Source organism: Rhea americana, unplaced genomic scaffold (genome assembly GCF_003343005.1).
Source record: "Rhea americana isolate MKP2758 unplaced genomic scaffold, rheAme1 scaffold_313, whole genome shotgun sequence".
Taxonomy (NCBI): Eukaryota; Metazoa; Chordata; class Aves; order Rheiformes; family Rheidae; genus Rhea; species Rhea americana.
In genome coordinates this window covers 529,637-552,286 of record NW_028186439.1, presented here as the reverse complement: position 1 = coordinate 552,286, position 22,650 = coordinate 529,637, and the positions used below count along the sequence as shown (strand labels likewise).

General features: G+C 38.2%; 1 protein-coding gene across 2 annotated transcripts in view; it reads right to left on the bottom strand.

The window, feature by feature from the left end:
- Positions 1–1,343: 1,343 nt before the first annotated feature.
- The window catches only part of OSBPL11 (oxysterol binding protein like 11), a 37,459-nt gene continuing 16,152 nt past the window's right edge, over positions 1,344–22,650 (bottom strand). For both annotated transcript variants that reach the window (XM_085310201.1, XM_085310202.1), the window contains exons 3-13: positions 22,370–22,545; positions 21,521–21,600; positions 20,616–20,798; positions 17,213–17,414; positions 14,733–14,878; positions 12,557–12,697; positions 10,087–10,585; positions 8,289–8,475; positions 4,823–5,005; positions 3,950–4,103; positions 1,344–2,980 (exon numbers count right to left, since the gene is read on the bottom strand). In XM_085310201.1, the coding sequence (XP_085166327.1) occupies positions 2,903–2,980; positions 3,950–4,103; positions 4,823–5,005; positions 8,289–8,475; positions 10,087–10,585; positions 12,557–12,697; positions 14,733–14,878; positions 17,213–17,414; positions 20,616–20,798; positions 21,521–21,600; positions 22,370–22,545 (2,029 nt within the window). In that variant the 3' untranslated portion in view covers positions 1,344–2,902. The remainder of the gene's footprint in view (positions 2,981–3,949; positions 4,104–4,822; positions 5,006–8,288; positions 8,476–10,086; positions 10,586–12,556; positions 12,698–14,732; positions 14,879–17,212; positions 17,415–20,615; positions 20,799–21,520; positions 21,601–22,369; positions 22,546–22,650) is intronic.

Genomic DNA, 22,650 nt, shown 5'->3' with positions numbered 1-22,650 from the left:
GCCTAAATCCTACCATTTGTCATGCTCCCTCTTTAAACACACAGTGGTTCTGGAACATATCTACATAGAAAGCAGCACTGAATTCTTCTCTTCACTCCAGAAGGTACGAGATAGAAACAACAGCAGTTACTTAAGAGAATCAAATCTGATCAGAGTTAAAAATGCATTAATTAGTCCATAGGTTACTTGCAATTCTTAGAAGAGTCATGTAAATGTCATACAATTAAAGCTGGATATTAGGTGGCAAGAATTTTTAAAAACTATTTCCAGCTATATCTGCTGTTTCCAAAAGTACTAAAAATCTGCAACAACATAAAATTCACATCATGAAGCCATTCCAGTTCTTGCAATGATTGGAGCAAAGGAAGATTTTACCCCATTTCCCTCATCCAGTAGCACCCTCAAGTTAAAAGGAATTGCCTCACGTATTTTAAAAAACTACTTCTTTGGAGTTGGTTTATTTTTACACAACAAAATTAGTAACAGCTTTCTCAGTATGAAACCACAAGCATACCAGATGAGGGTAGAAGAGAAGTAACTTGACTAATAACATTATATAAGGAACACAAACGGGTTTATGGTCAAAATGGGAGCTTTTCAGTCTGTTTTACAGTCATCACCTTAACAAATCCCCAGATCACAGTTTTAAGCAGAGCTCAGTGACTGAGTCATAGATCTATAGTTTAGTAAGCACACGCTTATCAGTGGAGCATACTTCAGGGAATCAGTTTTGTTTTCTGCCACAACCACTGCAATATAAAAAGCTGGATCTTGCTCCAGAGCCCTAGGTTTTTATTTAAAGAATATCTGCCATGTGATACACAAAACACCCCATGAAATATATACAGTATTCAAAGACAGGTCAAAGTCTTTCTTTCTTTCTGCTGCTCCCAGTTTGGTACACATGCTCATGAACTTCTAGACACAGGCAGCTCACAGCCTGCCACCATGATTCCTACCGCAAATCCTGAACTGGCTAAGGAGCACATCCCAGATGTGCTGCACACCCAGAAACAAGGAGGAACTAATCCCCAGTTTTTTGCTTTTATTCCTGGTTGAACATGAAAATGCCCAATAGATACCCAAACCTAGGATGACAAGGCAGTTGTACAGAATATCACAAACAAGCCAGCAGGACCTAAAGCATTTCTCTGCAGGAGAACATTGTTACTACTGAAGTGCATAGTGCAAAAATATCCTAATGGTGAAGTGTCAATGAAAGCCCAGACAGACAGATCTACAGTATAACAAACAAAAAAAACTATAAAAAAACCAAAAACAAAAATACACCAGCCTCCTCTTCCTGATCACCTGGTCTCCAGAAAAGCAAACAGAACAAGTGAATCATTTTGTAGTTTTATTATCCCCACCCCCACTTCTCACAAATGGACTATGACTCGCATTGAGATCTCAGTGCATTTCACAGCAAAAATGTACAAGAGAATCAAAACAGTTGTGCATAAATCCAACATTTTTGCACAATTTACAGTTTGTGTTGAAAGTTAACATGGTTATTTCAACCTTCTGATGCATTCTTACATTTGTATCTCCTCTAAAAAAAAATTATCTTACCAGACCACACAGTTGTGAGTTCTCATGATGATGGATCAGGTGCAGCCATTGCCATGGCTGGAAAGTGGCAGATAATGTTATATACACTGATTGGAAGACTACATCAGAAGAAAAAACAGAGTAAGGCACCACTGTCGGAAAAATTAAGGTAGCTTGTAGTTACAACAATAACGAAAGCCGTAAGTACTATTCTTAATTGCCAGCAATTCTTAGACTTCAATAAAATACTTATAAAAAACAAAGGATGTTTGTACCTGAATACAGTTTCCTGATATCTGATTGTGTTTTAAATCAATACTCAGTCTTCAGCATAATCAGCTTTTTTTATATATAGTAAGATGAAAAAAAGCCTACCGTCCATGTATTCACAGGTCAAATTTCACTGCTTTGTTTCAAACAACACCACAGGAGAAAAACCAAAACAATCCAAAGGACAGTTTGTAACACTGATACTTCACGTCTGAGATGTTTAGATGGGCAGACAAATTTAAATACAAAATTGTACGTTTTCTGTTCAGTTTGAAAGCCTTAGTCCTTGGGAAGAGAAGGTGGAGGAAGAAAGAGAGGTCAAAACCTCATTATGTTATAACAGGAGCAAAATCAAAGTCACTCAAAGAGATTTAATAAAATTAGGAGTTGAAAAGTGTTCAAATTACTTTTCCAATTCAAGTCAATTTCAAGTATATTAAAATGTTTCAGAGGAAAAAATTTCTCCATGGTTACAATTCTAATTGCTTTTATAAATCCATAAAAAAGAAAAGTAGTCTCTACATATATTCCATATCCATATTCCTCTGATGCATGCATGCATTCTCTCTGAAGAAAAAAGTTGTCATGATCCAGTTGTTTCATAACACTGATTTCAGGCACATCTTCTGAATACCCCTCCTGTTTTAGCCAAAAAAGGTTAATCACTGGGCATAAAAGCAGCAGTTTTTCATTGCTGTTTACATGGGTACTGAGCATAGTTCCATTACCACAGCTTGTCGAAGATTTGGAAAAACGTTCCCATGTCACTCCCAAGTAAAACAGTTCCTCTCTTAGGCAGCTTTTGCAACCAGACCTACTTAGAAGAATGTTATACAACTCAGATAAAATCTCTTGGATCATACAAAAAAAAAGTTGGTTGAACGTACCTGGCAAGTTTTTCTCTATATCTTTGTTTTGTTTTCGTTTTTTAACGTAACTTTAAAGTGCCCTAGTATATTTACTTATGCTCACTTAAGCTTCCACAGTTACATAAAAAGGGGACACTCAGTGTGATTACTGTGTTTTGAGAGACAGAGAGAGAAAATATCGGAAACAGAAAACTCATCTCAAAGCAGCTTCTCTAGTTATTGTCCATTTGCTGAGTTTGTACAGCAGAGACAGTTTTCCAAAGGGGTTTATGATAAACCCAGCCATCTCCCTGCAATTCAAGCGGAGAAAACACAGTTTATTAGAACTATTAAACTATAGTTTATTATGACTGTTACAAGACACTACCCCCTAGGATTTTTCTCTGCTCACAACCTGAGAGCTGTGGAAACAAGGAGGACATGGTTTATTCCTTTAACTCCCACAGGTTAAGATACAACAGAAAAATTACACTGTAGGCTTCTCAGACTGCTTCAGACCCTGCCTAGACTTGCTGAGCCACAGCTCTCTGCGGGAACTGGCTGCACTTGTAATTAACCTAGACAGAAAGCCACTTCTCTCAGCTCCATGATCCAGATTACTTTAAAAAGCCAAACAAGAAGCCAGCAGAGCAGCAGCTATCAAACAGTGTTTATCAGCTCTAATACAGCCCAAATCCTTATCTGGAAATGTAGTAGTTCTGGATTACACTTACTATCTTACTGTATCGTTATTACTGTAGTAGAAGTAGAGGTTAAGCCACTGAATTTAAAAGCTTCATTCAAACCTTAAGGTATAAGAATGCAAAAAGCTCAAAGTTAGAGGGAACTAGTTTTCCTCTTTGCTAACTATAATGGTGTTTTGGCTTTACACACAGACAAGAAAAGCACAGTTTAGTACTGCTATTTTCTTCTGGTGTTTACCAGTTCAGACCCCTTGCAGAACACATACACGTAAAGACATTTTCCACACATCACAGAAATGCTTAGAAAAAGAAAACTGAGTCACAAAACAGGTAAGCATTTTGTTGTTGTAGGAGAACTGCAGAACGAGTGCTTGTGGAATAAAGGGTAAGATTGCCCCTTTACACACTTGGAAGTTCTTATGACTTCCTCCTCCTAGGGACCCCATCAGACCTAAGGCCAAATACTCTATTCTAACAGGACACACGCTCGTCTTTACACCTACTTTCACTATAGTTCTGCCTCTGTCTTCATCTCCTCTCTCTCCCCTATCAGCTGTTAACTACTTGGGAACTTACTTCTTTAAGGAAGTATTTGGTACACCAAGGTGTTTCCGTCTCAGMACGAAGCCTCTCTTCGTTCCTCTGTCGTTCTTCAAGGGCTCGCTTGTGCTCTGTCGCCTTATCAATGTCTCCATCCCGCAGAGACTCTGTTACATGTTGCCACAGTCTCCTACAAACCAAATTCTTAACTTTAATTTTCAACAGGTTTCTCATTCTGCCAACTTGAACTACAGAGCAGGATTACTGTGTGCAATTCTTTCAAAACCGTAAAAACAGTAAATCTCCCTGTCTCTTAATTCTCATGTCTCACGTGACACACACCAAAAAAAAAAAAAAAAAAAAATCACCCTAGACAGCTCCTGATGGTGCAGTGCAGGTGGAAGGGTTCATGGCTGAGCCTTGGAACTTTGCTAGCAACTAGGAGCAGGTTAACATGGGTCTGAGGCTTGGACTGTGCCAATCGAATGTCCCTTTTTACACACTTTAAAGTTGTCATGGAAGTATTATTTGAAAAGCATTTTTTTGTGAGGACCCCTTGTCAGGAGATGGCCAGCTGTATAGCTGAAGGTTAAAACAAAACAAATAATGAGGTTCTGTTCTAGCAGGAGCTTTACAAACTCATAAGACAATCCTCTGCGTTGACAAGAAACAGTAGTGACTGAACATTTGCCTGCATGTGCTTCGCACTCAGTATTATGCTCTTTTATATATATATATATACACACACACACACACATATATATATATAAATAAAACCACAGCATTTAAGTATTATCCATGAAGGATAGAGTGCATTTGCAAGTTTTTCCAGGTATTCACCAGAGTACTCATGACAAAAATCTGCCTACTTTTAGAAAGCAGCCAAATAACGGTAAATATATATTTTACCTAGATTCAAATGGTCCTTGTTTCTCAAGGGGCCGCACTCGTTTTCTCGTCACAGACAGTTTTGTCAAGTCCACGTATTTTGTCTCCCCGTTACTGTAGGTGAATTCAAGTACGCTGTTCCATTCCCCTTGCACTCGGCATACCACTGTGTTTGTCGCGTTCTGCTTTACTTCACCAGTGACTCTAGGAAAACATTTTTTATTTTTAAAAGAGCGTGACTGAAGACAACTTGGGACTATTCACTCCACAGTCGTTCAATTGCATTCTGAAAGAGTTTGCAAACTTGTTAAACTGTCTTCAGAAATGTTAGTTACTTGGATTGTGTTTGCATGAGGAAGCTGAAAGAGGAAAATGACTTTCCCTCACTGCTTTAGTTCTCTTCATATTACCCAGGAAACTCAGTTTTGAACTTCAGCTTAAACTTAAATTTCACTTTTAACAGAATTGAAAAGTGAAACTAATACAGGACTTTAGATGTTACTAGCAGTTCACTTCTATTTGAAATACCACATCAGATGTAATCTAGATTGAAAAGATAAAAGACTTTTTTTCTCTCTAAAACAAGAATATATCTCATTACCACTGGCAATTGATTTCAGTCTTTACTGCTGAATGTTCTCCATATATAAACTGTTTTTACATTTTTGTGTTGCTCATATAAGTATCAGATGCACAAGGACAGAACACACAGTAGGAAATTCCACTGCCTAAGACAAACCAGGGTCCAGGAGAACTGCTTTTCTTTCCTGTCTGCCACAGAAGCCTGTTGCTCATGTGTAGATATTAAAAAATGTTCCCCTGGTATGTAACATTAAGATCTCAAAATTTTGCACAGACATTTGAATGTCCTCATAACTTTCTCTTTCAACATTAAGACTTTAGCCAAGACTCCATAATACTTACTTCATGACTTGAAGAGAAGAAACTGAGTTTAACAGGGCAAACAAATCACGACACCTTTTTTGTTCAGAAGTTAAAATTACAAAGCTCAAACAGAGCTTTCAATTCTTTAAGGAAAGAGAAGAACAAGGCTTTGCTAGTTATGCAAACTAGACTTAAGACATGATGCGACTTGCAGGGTACTGCAGGTTTTCACACTATCTCCAGCTTCAGTTAAACTCCAATTACCAGCAAGCAAACACCCTCCAGCCTCCCCTTCCTACAGGAGCTCTTTCGTGCTCACACAGAACTCACGTTCTCTTTCACACTGACATGACACAAAACTAATGACATTTAACTCGCACATCATCAGTTTGGCTTCACTTGCTTTGAACAACTGCACACACAGAGGAGGACCTTGAGACAGCAGCTTGCCTGTGCTCCCACCAAGAGGTCTCGCATATACGTCTACCCCCTCTGAGCCCAGCAGCAAAAAGAAAGGAAGTTATTTTTCATGCAAGGAAATGAGCAATCAGGGGCCAAACCTTCCTCCACAGAGATACTAGATGCCAGTCGCGCACCCTATGCCTTGCTCGCATCGGCAGCGGCAGGAGCAATCCCCCGACCCAGCCGCTCGTGGGCAGCGAGGGCGCAGGCGGGAGGGCACCGCCAGCGGATGGGGATGGCGGGATGCTTCACTCCACACCAGTGCTGCGATTGGAGATGCCCAAGGAAAACACCGTTCTTCCAAAAATCACGTACCCTGCTTCCCGCACCGAGCATGTCCAACAAATAAAACCCTTTGCCATTTATTAAAAATCCTCTGAATTTTGGTAAACTCTTACACACAAAATTAACGTTAATCAAAAGTTCTTTTAAAACATATGCTTCTTAGGCATAGTTTTCTATCACAAAAATTTAAGATACTATAGTCAAGAAAACAGGCCAGAGTTGAGTGACACAAGCAGTAAGAATAGATGCAACCCTCCTTTCTTTTTTTTATTTTTTTTTTTGCTGGGTGTTAACAAATGCCTAATAGCTTCTGAAAACAATTAAAAGAGCAGGTAACAAGCAAGCAGCCTTCATTTTATGCTGCTTTTTCACCCTGAGGCTTTCACACCTCACTGAACTATTACACATGGAGAAGTTCCTGTCCCCCTGACCAGACACCTCCAAAGGGACTGGATCCCCCATATGCCAGGTGCTCCCGAGGTCGGCCTCTGCAGTTACGTCTTTTGCAATGCAATTAAAAGCTTAATTCTTCCCAGTGTGGTTATAATACGCTACTGGCGTCCGATATCAAAATACCACGCGCAAATTGCTGGCTCTGCACAGCTTAAAGTAAACAAGGTTTTATCATTCAATGCTCAGGCGCAAGATGGAGTTGCTACACTGAACTCATGTTGTGACCTATATTTCTTCCTATTAGCTCTACCCTGCAACACAGCTAACTCCAGCACTGCAGCTCATGATACCAGTCTGAATCCGTATTTGTAATAGAAACAGCTAATGTGTATTTGCAAGCATGGTACAATTGATACAAGCCTACTTATTTGTTATTATTACTCTCAATGTTTCATTGCACTAAAGATGTACGGGACCAAGGAGCCAATACACAGCTGAGCACTGGCAACAAGGGTCACTACAGGAAAATCTGTAACATCGCTATAGCAACTCACTTGCGCTCCAGGTAACCATGGCAACACCGCCGTTTCCCATCGAGATTCTTTTGGCCATATCCAATCATCACTCTTGCAAATTTTCAATAGTTACAGTGCCTTGAGCATGTCAGTCTGAAAAACTGTATCTGTGACTAATTTTCTGGACACAAACAACAAAGCCTTCTCCAAAACTGAATTATTAAATTAGCCACAGGCTCCAGTTTGGATGGCACAACAGGAACGACTGCAAGGCAGAAGGTGTGCTGAAAGCAACAGGCATAAGAAAGCCAAAGGATGTGTGTCTTAAAAATTGTGGGAAGCCAAAAAGAGCAACAGGTAAGCTTCAACCCTCCAAACGTCACTGGAGCTGTAGCTGCACGTTTAATTCCCATACATGCTTTGAATTTATGGGGCAAAGTGCTTCAGAAGGGAAGTTTTTGATTTTACCTTTTAAAACAATAAGCACAGTCTAACCTTACCACTTCAGTAAAAGGGATTTATTAAAAAAAAAAAAAAAAAAAAAAAGAAAAAGACACATGCATAATAAACCTCATTTCAAACAAGCCAAAAAGACAAGAAATACTGAGCAGCTTCTGTCAGTAACAAGAGAAAACTGTGGCAGTCAGGAATAAAAGCCAGCAGTCCTTTCGTCCCAATGGCTTGCACCAAGATTCAGAAAATGTGAAATTCCCTTGCTGTCTTTAAATGCAATCTAATTTTTCCATGAGGAGCAAGAGATGGACTTGTCTAGCGAAGATTGTTTAAGAACAGTAATATCTCACATGTTCAAGGACGGCAAAAACAGTTTTTTTTTTTTCCTCAGATTGTCAGATCAGTATTATTCAGGACACAAAACAGGGTAGTTACATAGCTGCAGGAATCTTACAGCACAGACTACACAGAAAAATATAAAGAAGTGTTCTCACCGATGCAATTTGCCACCATAGAAGGGTTTGGTGTGAAAGTTAATACTTGCAGAATACCCAGTTTTTGCACAGTTAATGTTGACTTTTCCTCCTAGTTCTACCCAAGGAACAGTTAAAATTGATCGCGCATATGCACAAGGCAGAGAAAATGTGTACTCTTCCCCATGCTCCAAGAGACTTAGAAGACCTGCATGAAGAAATACAAGAGTTCCTAAATTAGCATCATTTTAGATATGTCCAAACAAGTTATTGAAATATATATCCAAGGCTACTTCTGACTGTTTTTCCTCACAGTCTCTCACATTGAAAAAAAAAGAAAAAGGACCACAAAACTGACATTTATTACAGATTCTAGATACAAACATTTTGCTGAAAGTACTAACCTGAGTAACATACATTTATGTTTCTTTTGGGAAAAGACATTTATCCTGGTCATATTGATCCATCAAGTGCAATATTGTACTGTGCAACATATGTTTTTAGTAACATGTGCAAGTGCCTGCTGCTGTCTTACTGATGGTTCTGGAGCACAGTGATACAAGATTTATGTTGCCGAAAGGAAATAAGGAATGGATACCCTGAGCTACAGATCTTGAGGAGGGCTAAAGTCCCTGCACCGTTTCTTTCCCCTTTAATATATCTTACACTATCTGGAGGCAGGAAACAGAGACAATCCTCCTTACTGCAGCTCTCTGCCAAGACAAACATGGCTCTTTCCTGACAGTGGCTTTTGCAATAAATGTTAACAATAGTCTCACTTAAAAAAATAATAATAGATAATAATAATAATAATAAACCTACCTCTGAGCACTACAAAAAACATTATGGCAGTTGGCTGCTGTTTGCACCAACCCATTCCTCCACAGCATACTATCACCGTGTGTTTTGGAAGCTGCAATTCAGAATTTCTCATCTTATTCAGATTCATTTCATGATTTGAGAAATGCCCTAGAGGGGACATTAGCTTCAGGAATTACCTGCTACAGGCAATGCATCGAGATGTGTTTTCCACATCCCTTGCCAGGTATGCAGCTTATATTCAAGCATCTGAAGTCCTCAGTTGCTGGGCAATATAAACAAGAAACACTGAAGAGATGAGAAAGCATCTCCCATTCAGAATCAGAAAATACTAGCATTAAAGGGAAATTACAGTTTGGGGGACAGAGAAGAGTATTTGCACAAAAGGGGCCTAATTTCTGTAGTTAAAAAAAAATAGAGTAGTAATATACATAATATGTTCTAACAGAACAATATTTCTATTTAATGACTGTATGACATGAACTAACTTGTCCAATGGTTTGGAAACTTCTATAGAAGTTAGTTTACATTACTATAACTGTCCTTTTTCCTCAAAATTCAAAATTTTGTTCCTGAATATAATTCTGATTTTTGGCAAAACATAAGCCTATCTAGGTTTTTATTCATATGAAAACTTGCAGTTTATAATGAGGACCTGTAGTATCATCTGTATTTGGTAAACGGTAAAAATTAAGTACAAAAATCATTGAATGAGATGCATTAGAGTTCTCAGATAATAAGAATTAGAGGAAAACCAGAAGTACACTAAAAAAATTTAAAAACTGAAAACCCACAATAGCAATTGACAGCCCTACAAATGGATTTTTCTGAAAAGACTTTGCAATAAAACTAGAGTAGAATTCATTTGTTTTTCTGCCTGGGCATACATCAAATTTTCTCTCAAACTAAATATTTCAACCTTCTAAAATGAATAAAGAAAAAACCAACACCACCACCAAGAAAAAAAAAACAAAACAAAACAAAAAACCCCACAACTTACCTTCACCAACCATTGTCACTCCTATTGACATTCCTAAGAATTTACTTTTTGTCCAGACATGAGCATTGACACACATCTTTCTCTCTACACATTCAGCATAAAACCCTGAGACAGGAGGATGATGGGACACTTGCTCAGCTACAAATTTTACTGTATAATAGTCCAGCTCTGTTTGGCCTTCCAGATCTTTTGATAGAGTTACTTGCTCTGGACAGGAATGAGCAGATAAGTTACTGCCTGCATCAGCAGCTACTTCACTCTTCGGTATCCTCCAAGAGCAGTGAAAAGTTTCTCCAATGATGGGATTGTACGGTTTCTTTGCAATAGCTCCTTTGCGACCTTCATGAAATGAAGTCAGATAATATTCAACAAAGCGGATCATCCGGTCCTCAGGGGTAGTGCCATTTGTAATTGCAATGAATAGATCTGGATGGGACATGAAGTCTGCATACATCTCCAACAACGATCGTTTCTCTAAAATAAAAGTGGGAAGCACCACCTGAAATAAAAGAAAACCCAAAAGCTCCAGTAAGTAAAACAAAGTGACAAATTTTATTTATTTATTTATCTTTGAATAAAGGAAGGCCTTGGGGCAGATATTCTGTCCTGTTATGGACACCATACTTTTAGATTGAACTTCCTTGTTCCTCTAAGACATGAGGAAAATAAAGTGATCATAGTCCTGAAAAAACAATTTACAAGGGAAAAAAATAAATATAGTTGGGACTACTCAGGTTACAGAGGCCTGAAGGGACTGACATCCTTCAAAAAACACAACACAGCTGCAAAGAAAGGAATAATGTGTTCAGCCGGTCTGCAGAGGAGAAAACAAGTAGGAAGGAGTTCATACCACAGCAAAGAAGATTCAGAGCAGAGGTTAAGAAAGGTTTTGCCCAATGGAGAGAAGAGCAGGCAAGCTGTTCTGGTGCTCTTGCAAGTTGGCAGTCTTTCTCTCAACAGAGCCGTTACAGAGCAGCTTGCACAAGCATCCATCAGGGATAACACAGTATAAGTTGATCCTGTACCTCACAGCAGAGGATTTTATACGTTTCCAGTTACGTTCACCACTATAAAAACAACGGTCTTACCTTTTAATGGGCCCTGAGTAATAATACTGAGGGACTAAGAGGCTGTGGGTATCAGTCTTTTCCTTTCTTGTGGCAGTAGTGACCACCTCAAGTAACTAACACTATTGTCACGAGCCAGGGAGGGCGTCACAGCCAGGAGACCACAACAGCCCGTTCAGAGCAGGCGCACTCCAAGGAGGGCGCAGACAGACGCTTTTAATGGATGTACAAATTACGACGAATGATTTGGCTGTCCTGTTATAACACCAACCTGGAATATTAGAGATGTTTTTCACTTCAGAACCCTGAGATTTAACTAAAGAGAATTCTACAGAACCCAAATAGCAAAAACAGGAGGAAGACCAATCTGATAATTAGTTCCAAGAAGAATAGAACAAAACTGATATTGCATATAATGGAACAGTAACCTAAAGGGGAAGAATGACTGTAATGAATTTCTGATCATGCAGCAGAGGCTTAACTTCAGCCCACAGGCAACAAGGCCTGTTCATACCATCTTTTTTCTAAACTAAGAAATGCAAGCTCTGCAATACAAGTATCCTTAGTGGTTATGTAAGTACCGCTCAAAAAAGGCTTGGGGGCTGGAAGGGGGGGGGAGGAAAATCTCTAATTCTAAAAAATAAAAAGTGGTTCCCTGCTTCCATGCCATTACCTGTAGAATTTATTTTTTCTTTAAAAATATCTACTGCTTATGGTATGAAAAGTCTTTACAGGAGTGAAACAAACATAAGCTGGTAGCAGTCCAGCTCTTCCAATTTTGCTGCCCAAGCTATATAGTAGCAACTAAATATAAATTTTCAAAGCTGCTTTTCTTTAAGTCTGCACAAGAGCATGAAATCACTTCTCTCCCCTAAGACTTTGTTCCCACTTCCTATAGCTGTGAGCAAAGCTAGAACAGGACAGAGGGAGGGGTAAACAGGCAACTAAGAGAGGGTGATGAGGAACCAAAAGAAAACTTCTAGCAGCATGAACAAGTGCAAGATTACACAAGTTGTGCTTGAAAACATTAGTAAGTGAGAAGAAAGATCACTGAAGTAAGAAGATAAAAATGTAAGAAGGAAGTAGAAAACACAATACGGAAAGGATAAGGTATACCACAGAAAAGAAAACAGAAGACATTATAGGAAAGCTAAAAAAAGTAATAGGAAAAAAAATAGAAAAAGACTAACAGAAAAGATATGGCCAGTTGTATTAAATCAAATCAGCTCCCTCAGTACATTTTTCACTTTAAATCTACAAATCAAACTGGAATATCAGACCTTGGGACCCGAAGTTGCTACACGCATCACTTCCATACAAAACTCAGTAATTCAGTACCAGAGTTGAGTTTAAAATGGCTTTTCACTTCTACTGCAACTAGTCTTCATACTTCAGTTACTTACTCTTGTTAAGTCCATGCCAAGTTTCAGCTGAGACAAGAGATGCAAGATAACACTGCGCTGTTCTTCCACAGCTCCTAGATCATCTTCTTTATCATCACAGATATCCTCCAGCTCCTCATCTGAATTTATTTCTTCAGGTTCCTGGGATATGAGCCATAAACATCAGGTCAAATAAACGACTGTCGAGACAATATCCAAAAAGACTTCATATTGTATTTAATTGTCCGTGTGTGAAAAAAGACTAAACAAATCCCCGTAGAGAGCTATACAATACAGTATACTCCCAAGATAAACAACAGTTGAAGAATTTAAAAGGACATTAAAATAACTCAGTGCAGACTTAAACTAGAGGACTCAGCTTAAGATTTCTGACCATCTCTTACACAGGTTAGAGGGGGAAAAAAAAGGCTTAGAAGCAAATGACATCTTTTCCTGTAAGTTTTGTGATTCCACAGAAGAGTTAAAGGCATCTAACACACACAGTAAAACAAATCTTGTGAAATCCCAACAGTCCTGCGGGCACTCCTCCACCTCCCTCTACTTCAAGCTTTCCAGTGTTGCCATCACACTGGTATTGCTACTCCCAAAGTTGCAGCAATGATCCAGCTATGGTCTGCATGATGAAGGACCGGTATTTCCCAGTTACACGCTTACAAGCAATTAACACACCTACAAGGCAGTTAACATTCTCTAGCATTATCAAAGCTGCTGCTAGTGCCAGTTCTAAGAGTAAAGGAGATTTGAAGTGTTAAAAAAAAATAAGAAAAATAAAAAACACAAAACACCCACCACAAAAAACAAAAAACAAGCACAGCCAAGGTAGGGTGTCTATTAGTTTAACAGGTACAGATGGACTAGCAGAAACAACATCAGCGCTGTTGCAACAACTACCACCTTGCAAGCAGAAAGCTGAAGGCTGCAGGCAGCAAGGTCATTTCTCAGCACTCAAAGCAGCCTTTCCTGGCGCACAGTCAGGTGCAGAGGGGAGATGCAACGAACACCATGAGAGGGCAGCAACATGCATCTGCCTAAACGAAGCCCTTCGGTCTGGACCTGCTGCCATGGGCTCAAAGCAAAACTGTGAACATCCAACCACCACAGGAAGTTCACAGGCCTGAGTCCACATATTCAGAGCCCACAACCTGCTTAAAACTGCAGTATCACACAGGGCTGCTCTTTCCACAAATGCTACACGGTTCTGCAGTCTTAAACAAGACTGTAGAAAACAGGAGAACGATAAGACTAGTCGCATCCCAGTTACAAGACAAGGCCATACATAAAGTACTTGAACTCTTAACTTGCTTAGTTATTAGAAGAAAGGAGTTTTAAATTGAAAACTTTAACTTGAAAGCTTCTGTTTCTTGACTTCATGGCAGCTAGTCAGATTTATTAATAAAAAATATATATAAACAATGGCCACTGAAAAGTCTTTGCACTTTCTATCTTGCTGTAAGATAGCGAAGTCAAACCAGATGCGGTTGTGGATATATACAACATCATATAATCTTTCCAGAAGTCCTCACACAGTTTGAGACTACAGACAACTAGTATAAGAAGAATGGAATTACAGTTTTCTGGCTTAGTTAGGAAAACAAGTTCCTTTCCATAATCTCTTCTGTTCTTTTATTTTAATATTTTGCACTTCTAATTAATTTTGACAATTACAGTGATATAGACTGCTGCTGTATTTCAAATGTATTAAGCCATCCTAAGGTCAGGTGATGAGTTGCTCAAATTAAGAAAAAAATTCAACGAAAGTTGGAAAAAAAATGTAGGTAGTCTTAATAGCTGGAAACTGGAAATTTTGTTTCTATTCTACTTGGGCAGCTTGTCTTGGGCTTATTTTGATAGTGTAATAAATCCCAATTAGGTTTTCTGCACTTCAATTTTCAGCTGTTTTAGATCAAAATGCAAGGCAATACTACCTATTTATATACCTTCTACTGCTGTCTAAATTTTCTTCCTCATTTTAACAGCTAGTTATAGAAAGAAACAAAATTTAAAAAGTAGGTTTTGTTTACTGCAATGGTACTCACTCTCCCTCCAACACAGCTAATTGAGGTGAAAAGTAGGAGAATAGTTCTAATTAAGTTGTTTTTACATCATTTGACAAAAACATTTACAGATATTCCACAAAACCACTCCCCACAGAAATGGTATTTTCACATTACCTTACCCTTGTTAGCTGGTCGGGCTCAGAAATGGACTGTTCTTCTCTGACAGATGCTGGCTTGTTTACCTCTGCCGAAAAATTCTGTGCTGCTCCATTTTTGAAGTGGTTTGAGAGAGATATCTTTGGTTCCAGCCAACTAATCGTTGTTCCTGAAGCAAAAGAAAGTTTACGCTGAAGCTTACTCATCCTCCGGAAAGTGAGTTAAATATTTTTCACAAAACAGCTTTTCCAAGAAAAAGCTGAAAGCAGCTAAGCCCTTCAGCAGCCACAAAACAAAGGTGGTGCAATGAGACACCACCTTCAGCGATCATTAGCACAAACCCTGTGATTGGTGAGCTGTAATACATGCAACTTGTACCAGAGAAACTAGCTGGTGTCATGCAAGGTGTAATCAGACACTACAGGAAGAACCCAATATCATGGGAATGTTAAGTAATCCTTACAATTTTCTTCAACTGGTATTAAAAAAAGGGAGAGAGAGAAAAGCTGTCACCCACTCAGCAATTCCAAGGTCTCTAGTTACTCCCAGCTATTTATCACAATGGATAGAGTTCCTCATTAATAATGCAAATGTTCCATTCTTTTTCAAAGACTAATAAATTACAGGTGACTCCAGTAAGTTTTTACTGAAAAATACACATATGAAGTGTGACAAAGCATCTTTCTTAAGTTGCAAGCACTAATTAGGAAGCTGTAATTTCTAGTGCAGTATTGCACTTCTCTGTACTTATGAACCAAGGCAGCTGCTGGATTTTCTTATACTATACACAATCCTCTATTTCCAGATCTCTGTTTCAGGGAACCAGGTCACATTCTCAACTACAACTGGCAGAGTAAGCTTAATTGAGAAAACAGGAGCATTATCAGCAGGCAATTACTGCAGAGAGCAGGGTGAGGGAGGAAGGGGGGGGGGGGGAAGTACAGCTTTACAAACAGAACTAGACAAGCTTTTCCTCTGGCAAGATAAATTATTTTCTTGAAGTCCATTCATCATTAATCCATTAACATAGTGAATCCCTCAGAACCATAAAGAACACCTCGATAGTTCAATTTTTTTAGCCATTTAAACAAAAGTTCCAAAAAAGTCAGGAAATAGTAAAATTGTGAACATCTGTCGCTTACTTTTTTGAAAGTATTTTCGTCATCTTTAAAATCTCGTCACAAAGACTATATGCATTTTCAACTGTAACTTACAGTCTCTAATTACATGCCCTAGACTGCATTTACTCCATGCTGGCTGGCTATACATTTGATTAATTTGACAAGTGCTCCCTCCTTTTAGCTACTTTCAAAATAGCTTCCTTGTTAGTAAGTTCTGCTTAATTTTCCTTGATAAATCCAGAGAGGTTTTTAAAAGTGATGAAATACAAGTTGTGTTTTAATTTTGTGAATGGACAGGATTTCCTCATGAATGTTTTCCTCTAAACTAGAAGACCATATTCAAATCTGCTCTTGACTATTTTGGGTAGAAAAAGCTATTTTATTTATTGGTGATCTTCTCTTCCCCTAAAAGCATTCACTCCATATTTTTTTCCCTCAGCTGCCAGGACTACTGCTCTGCTACAACACAGATTTATCTCATAGTTTATAGCTACCTTCACTTTCAACTTTTTTCTTCTTTATAAAGAGTTGCAAATTACTGATCACAATCTGCCTTTTTGATAACGAAGTACTTTCTAATCAAACACATGATTTCACTTTTAACTTTTCCTAAATTCAAGCCAATTACTGCAAGTTTCCTATTTCTAAGTCTCTTGTTTGTGGTACACTTTGATGCAGCAAGGGCAATTTATATTCTTCCACTTTTGCTTCTAACAACCTGTAGCAAATTGGAATTTTTTTCTTAATTCTCATTATTTTAAGCCTGACAAGCACTTACTCAACACACTGAGTAGAATTTTACCAGGCCCACAAATAAATTTACAATATAGGGGGGAAAAAAAGTATGTCTTATTATACAGGTCTGTTCATCATCATCATCCCCTTTTGTTCTTTTTTTATTATTTATTAAAAAAGAGATAGAGAGAAAGAAGTAGGTTTACCTTTAACAAATTTGCATTTGCCCACAAGGCTGTTCCAGCCTCAGAAGGGAATACAGCCCATCTTAGTCTATATTTTAGACTAGGATGTTAACCCCCCAAAAAATATTGCTGTATAAACAATGCTGCTAATAACCTGTGCAGATTTAGAGCTTTGTATTCTAATATTTTAACTGGAAATTAAAGCTACCATATGTAAATGCTTTTTATAAGTATTAAAGTGTGTGGAAGGGGGGAAATAGAGAAAATGGTGAAAAATGATAATAAGTTCAGCAGTTCAAACAACCACCAGGAAGCCCAACTCTGAAAAAGCTCCCAAGAAAACAGGCTGCCTGCTCTGCCCACAAAAAAGTCAGTTTAGCAGAATAAGCACTTTTGCAAGTAAAGTAGTACAGGCTTCATAGCTGTTACAGGATTCAGGTCTTTGTGAGCATCTATACCCACCCGCTGGTAAGGATCCCTTTTGTTGTGAAGCATGTTGTAACTGGAGAATATGGAAGCAGTCATTTAAGCAGTTCATGGTTGCCATGGAAGTTGCTTTGAGCATTAATAGGTCTTGATCCAAGGATGTAAGATGACCGGAGACGGGAAGGCATTCTATGCTCCTGATCAAGTCTCTCTGCTGGCCCTCAGCCTGAGACATCATCTATCAAATAAAACAGTTCTAATCAGAGGATAATAAAAATATGTCGCTTGATGTGTGTTGAGCTGTGAACACAAAGAGTCCAGAAAGATATTTTACAGTACTAAGAGAACAAGGTAATAAGATGTGCTAGCTTCACACGTAAAGTTAACTATACATTATTGTGCTTAATGCAGCCACTGAAATTCCATGAAATGCATAACGAAATTCCCACTGTAGTACATGGCACTAGTATGTTAACAAGCAAAAGAATATCAAGACTACTCCAAAAAAGGCTAAGAGGGATTCGAACATGGCACATGCTGCAGTAAACATCAAGCACTTTCCATGCTTGGCTAATAGGGATGGGGACAGGGCAGGGGGGAACAAAAAACAACACACACAGACACACAGAGTGTATAAAGAATAATTAAGCTTTCTGCTCTGCACAGTCTGGAAAGAGCCAATCTATGAGGATCTTTCTATAGGTGTCAAGATCTTCTCGCCCTTTACAAGATGGATCCAGGGCCTTATTGGACCGACCTGTATCACAGGCCAAACTAGACAGGATTCTCATTTACCGACTGCATTACCACCATGCTTAGGATGATTGTTTCACTGTATATTACACAGAGAAAAACAAAGCCAATAAAAATTTTTTTGCCTTCATGATGTCTTGAAATTAAAGCTTTCTTATAGTTATTTTCCCCTTTGTTTCCCCCTAACCTGCTTCTTTCCTTACTTCCAAACAGGGCTATTCAATCCTACATCATGGAACTTGCAATTTGCCTAAAAATACAGTGGCAAAGGCCATCAAGAAGTACACTGTAGTCTTTGAAAAAAAACTAAATATTTTCCCCTTTGAACTCACAGAGGCAAAATATTGCCTGATTTTCTTCGGATCATGGGGATGAGCACAGGCTTCTATACTTATTAGTTACTTTTCTGAGAATATGCAACAGTGTTAATGCAACTGGGTATCATTGCTCTGCAACCACTATACATTCTGACAGTTAAGTTAAACCTTGGAACAGATCAAATAAGGAGAGCAAAAGAATTTCTTAAAAGAATTCAAGATGAATACATGCATGTCTGCTATAATACTAGTCAGTTTGTTAATTTACAAGCTCTGGCAGTGTCTATTTTCTTTTAGTATCCTGGCTTGCAATCCCTTCCAAGAACTGCTTTTAAGGTTTTATATAATAAATACTCAAGCAATAAGTATTCATTCAACTTCATAGTCTGTGGAATTTGGAACATTTTAGGGCTTGGCTACATAGTACGCTAAGGTGTGTACTTACACATTGGTTAATACCAGAACACACCAGTTAGTATCAGAACATGTCATATCTTCTTCCAGTCATGAATGTGTTACTTAAATCCTTGTGTAAAAGATTTTTTCCAATACTATGAACAGTTTTGTTGTATTTAAAAAAAAGAATTAAAAAGGCCAAGCATGCCACAGAGGATTAATTAACAAATCATCACAGCCCTTCTGATGATCTTTGCTAGTAGTAATTTATGCCATGGTAGCATCAAAGCACCTCATTCCAGCATCAGATATCACTTCACAGGACACTGCAGTGTCATGGAAAGCAACAATGCCTCCTTAAAGATTATGACTCTAGTGTAAGGTAATAGGGCAACTCTGTGTCTAGCCTCACAGACTAGTTTGGTGCACCCCTACAAAAAGTAAAAATAAAGTCCAACTGCATAGATGTACAGGAGAGTCTGACATGATATATTACCGTCCTTCTCTTACAGCAATAGGACAAGTAATGCTATATTCAGCATGCAAGTTAAAATAGGGATATCACCACTTCCAAAGGGCACACTTTTTCCTCTCCAATAGGCTCAGATTTGTAAAAAGAAATAGAAAGAAATAGAGAGCTTTCTATCTCAATAGAACTAATTGAAAACTCTGAGCCTGTCAGAATTACTCAAGTCATAGTTCTTGTTTTGCAAACATACACGCCTGTCATTAGTGCAAGTCAGCAAAAAGATCCTCTTAGATCTCTTGTTCTGCAAAGTTTCCAAGTCAGCAGCAAGACACATGTTTGGTCAAGAACAAGGGGAAGAAATAGAAGGAAAAGGGACTGACAAAAGAGCCAACTTCAGTGCATTCATGGGCAACTTAAAGAATCAACACGTAGCGGGCACTTAGGAAGAGCAGAGTTCTTCCCACAGCTAATCAAACCGAGTTTGCAATTATTCAAGCTGTATTATGCTCAAGTGTAGCAGTCATACACCCGCCCTTTGTTATTTTAAATACTTTAATTATATATCAAAAAAAATTGAAGGCATTGTATCCAACAAGCAAAAATATGCTTCAAAAAGCTAAGCACAGTAACTTCAAAATTTGGAAAAGCTACCTTTACTGAGGATTCCTTGAGTCCTGTAATTAGGTTTCTCACTGTTTGGGTTTTGTCAAAGTAAGGAGGAATGATTTTTCTTAGCATTGCAAGATGTGCAGAAAACAATATTCATGCTCTCTTTGGATTGTTATTCAGTTTGATGACACAGTACGAGCATTTATTGACTTAAAAATTACACTTTAGTAGGAGCTTTAGATTTATATGATCTACACATTAAGTATTCACAAATTAAATCAATCAGCAATCAATTACTGTCAGTCAAGATAGGAAGGTTGTTATTTCTATTTTTTCCAAAAGACACTAAAGCTGCATGAATAGTCAATGAAAATGTACTTCTGAATTACTCATTTTATTTTGCTCTCTTCTCAATCACATTCATCCCTTGATAAATTTGGCCACATGAATTAGTATGTCAAAAAGTAATTAATATTCTTCAGCATCAACCACGACCAAGTTCTCCTTAGTTATATAAGGCACAGGAGGAGTTTAGTCAAATTTTCAATTATTTGACATGGGGAAGGAATAGCAAATGATACAATAGTATCATAGTATACAGTGCTATACTTTGTTACAGGGTACACCACTATTAGCTGTAGGGGTAGGATCTGCAAGGATCAAAACATGCCAACTTCTGCCTTGAGTGTCAGGATATTACTGCGGAGCACAAAGAAGTCAAAAAATATACTTCACATGCTTCTAATAGCAAATCAGGGCAGGTTAGTTATCCTCACGGAGCTCTGCGGTAAGAATTCAGGGCATGTGTAAAACAGTAACAAGCTAGGAATAGCAGGTTTCTCCACCGTCCTAAAACAGTATAACAGTTCTTTCAAAAGACTTAAGGCATACAAACCTCTCTAACATCTACAAGGTGATCAGGCTGCAGAATAGGAACTCTTTTTCCAGTTGACAATCTGTGATGTCCAACGCTAAAAAAAGAAATCGCATTTTGGCTAGGTCTTCTTTGCACACCAGGAGAGTTGCAACTTCCTTGAGATGCAAGAGAGAAGCTGCGAGATTTCAGAGGAGGGTTGTTCTAGTGAATAAAGAAGCATATTAAGAAACATTTACAATTAATTCATAACACCCAGCAAATATTCCAATTTGAACCATATGGTAGAATTTTAATCCCTGTTTTCTATAAAGCAAAGATTGCTAAACCTTAGTAATGTATTGGTAGCAACTGATAAATAAATATTTTGCACTATCTGCTGATAGCTGCCATGCTTTACAATGTGATTACAAGCAATCTGTGAGATAGATCCTTATCCTAATCTTCATCTGATTTGAAGATTAGCCCTTGATCTGCAGTAGCACCAAAAAACTGAATTCATTCAAAACGTACTTGTATAGGCTTTTAAGCAGGTTTAACACCTAGTGAAAGAAAAGTAAAGTTCCCAACCCAAGGGAAGGGCTTCAATAGCACTAAGGAAAACCTATTTGATTAACCACTAAGAAAATGCAAAACCACTGGAAAACATTGGACTATTATTCTGATCTTTTAGCTCTACCTGTTTCTTATATACCACCTCAAGAGTACCTGATCCAGGAGCACCATTTAGCTCTTCAGAGGCTACAGTGACTTTGCTTTGCTTCATTACTAAATTATATTTCTATTACAAGTCATTTTTTACTCAGAGGGATGTTTCTTGCCACGAGGTTCAAAAAGCACAGCTACTCTCCTTTGGCAATACTTGTCCTAGATCTGCTCTTACTGCCAGCCTAAATTGTTTTTGCCCAAGAAAATACTAGTCATACCTTGCCAATAGCTTCTGTGTGATGTTGCGTGCATATCTGTAGCCTGCTAACCCAATGTTGCCGTTCTTTAGCATCAGTGGCTAATAAAAGCAAACCAAAAGAATTATGTAAAAGATCACACAAAACATGAACAAAAGATTGCTTAATTCTTTAAAGTAGAAAAAAGACTTTAACAAGTTTTAGATAAAATGTTAGGTAATCTTAAAGTAAGCTGTAATTAACTATCATTAAATCAAGTTCAACATAAATATTATATACTTTTTTTTTTAATTTTGTGGCACAAAAGCTCCAACAAATCCCACACACATTTTTAATCCAATTACATGATGTATATTTTCCTGGAAGACAAATAAGGAATCCGAAAAGGAAAATGGGACAGCAAGCTATCAAGGGAAGGGATACTAAAGACATTATCCTAGATTTCTGTAGTCTAAGAAATCAGAGAACAGGCTTCTATAACCAACACAAAAAGGCTAATATATTAACATTAGGACTAATGCAGCCCTTTACAAGCATTAATACAGTACTGTTTCATAAAGTAATTTGAAAAATTCTGATTCAGCACAGTTAAGGACACTATATATGGTTATACCTCCACCCTAATCATATTAAGTTCATGGTCATCTGAAAAAAAAAGAAAAAAAAAACAAAACACAAAGAAAAGGATAGTTCTTAACTAAGGGTGGGTGGCACTTTCATGCATAACACTCTCACTGTAGGAGTCTCCTGAACAAGTTATTTTGCTTTGGATAACAGGTGGACATAGCCAAAACCAGAACTGAAGCCACAGGTGAGAGACAGGAGTGTCCTCTAGTGGAAGTGTCCCCTGCCCAGTAAGGTAAGTCCTACCTCTTAGTTTATACTGCTCCCCACTGGCAGCATTGACCGTGAAGGTGTGAGAGTCTTCATCGCTGGGCGAAATCACAGCCCCAGCCAGCTGCAAGGTACCCCTGGGCTTTAGATGCCTGGACTGTTCATTCACAAAGTACTCCAGTAGGCCAGCATCATTGTTTAAAACAAAAAATCTGCAATGATAACAAAGCAAATGCACAAAATAAAAAATGAGACTCATACCCACATTTTGGGCCTGTGAGGGAAAGTTTATAGCACAGCAAAACAACTGCACTCCC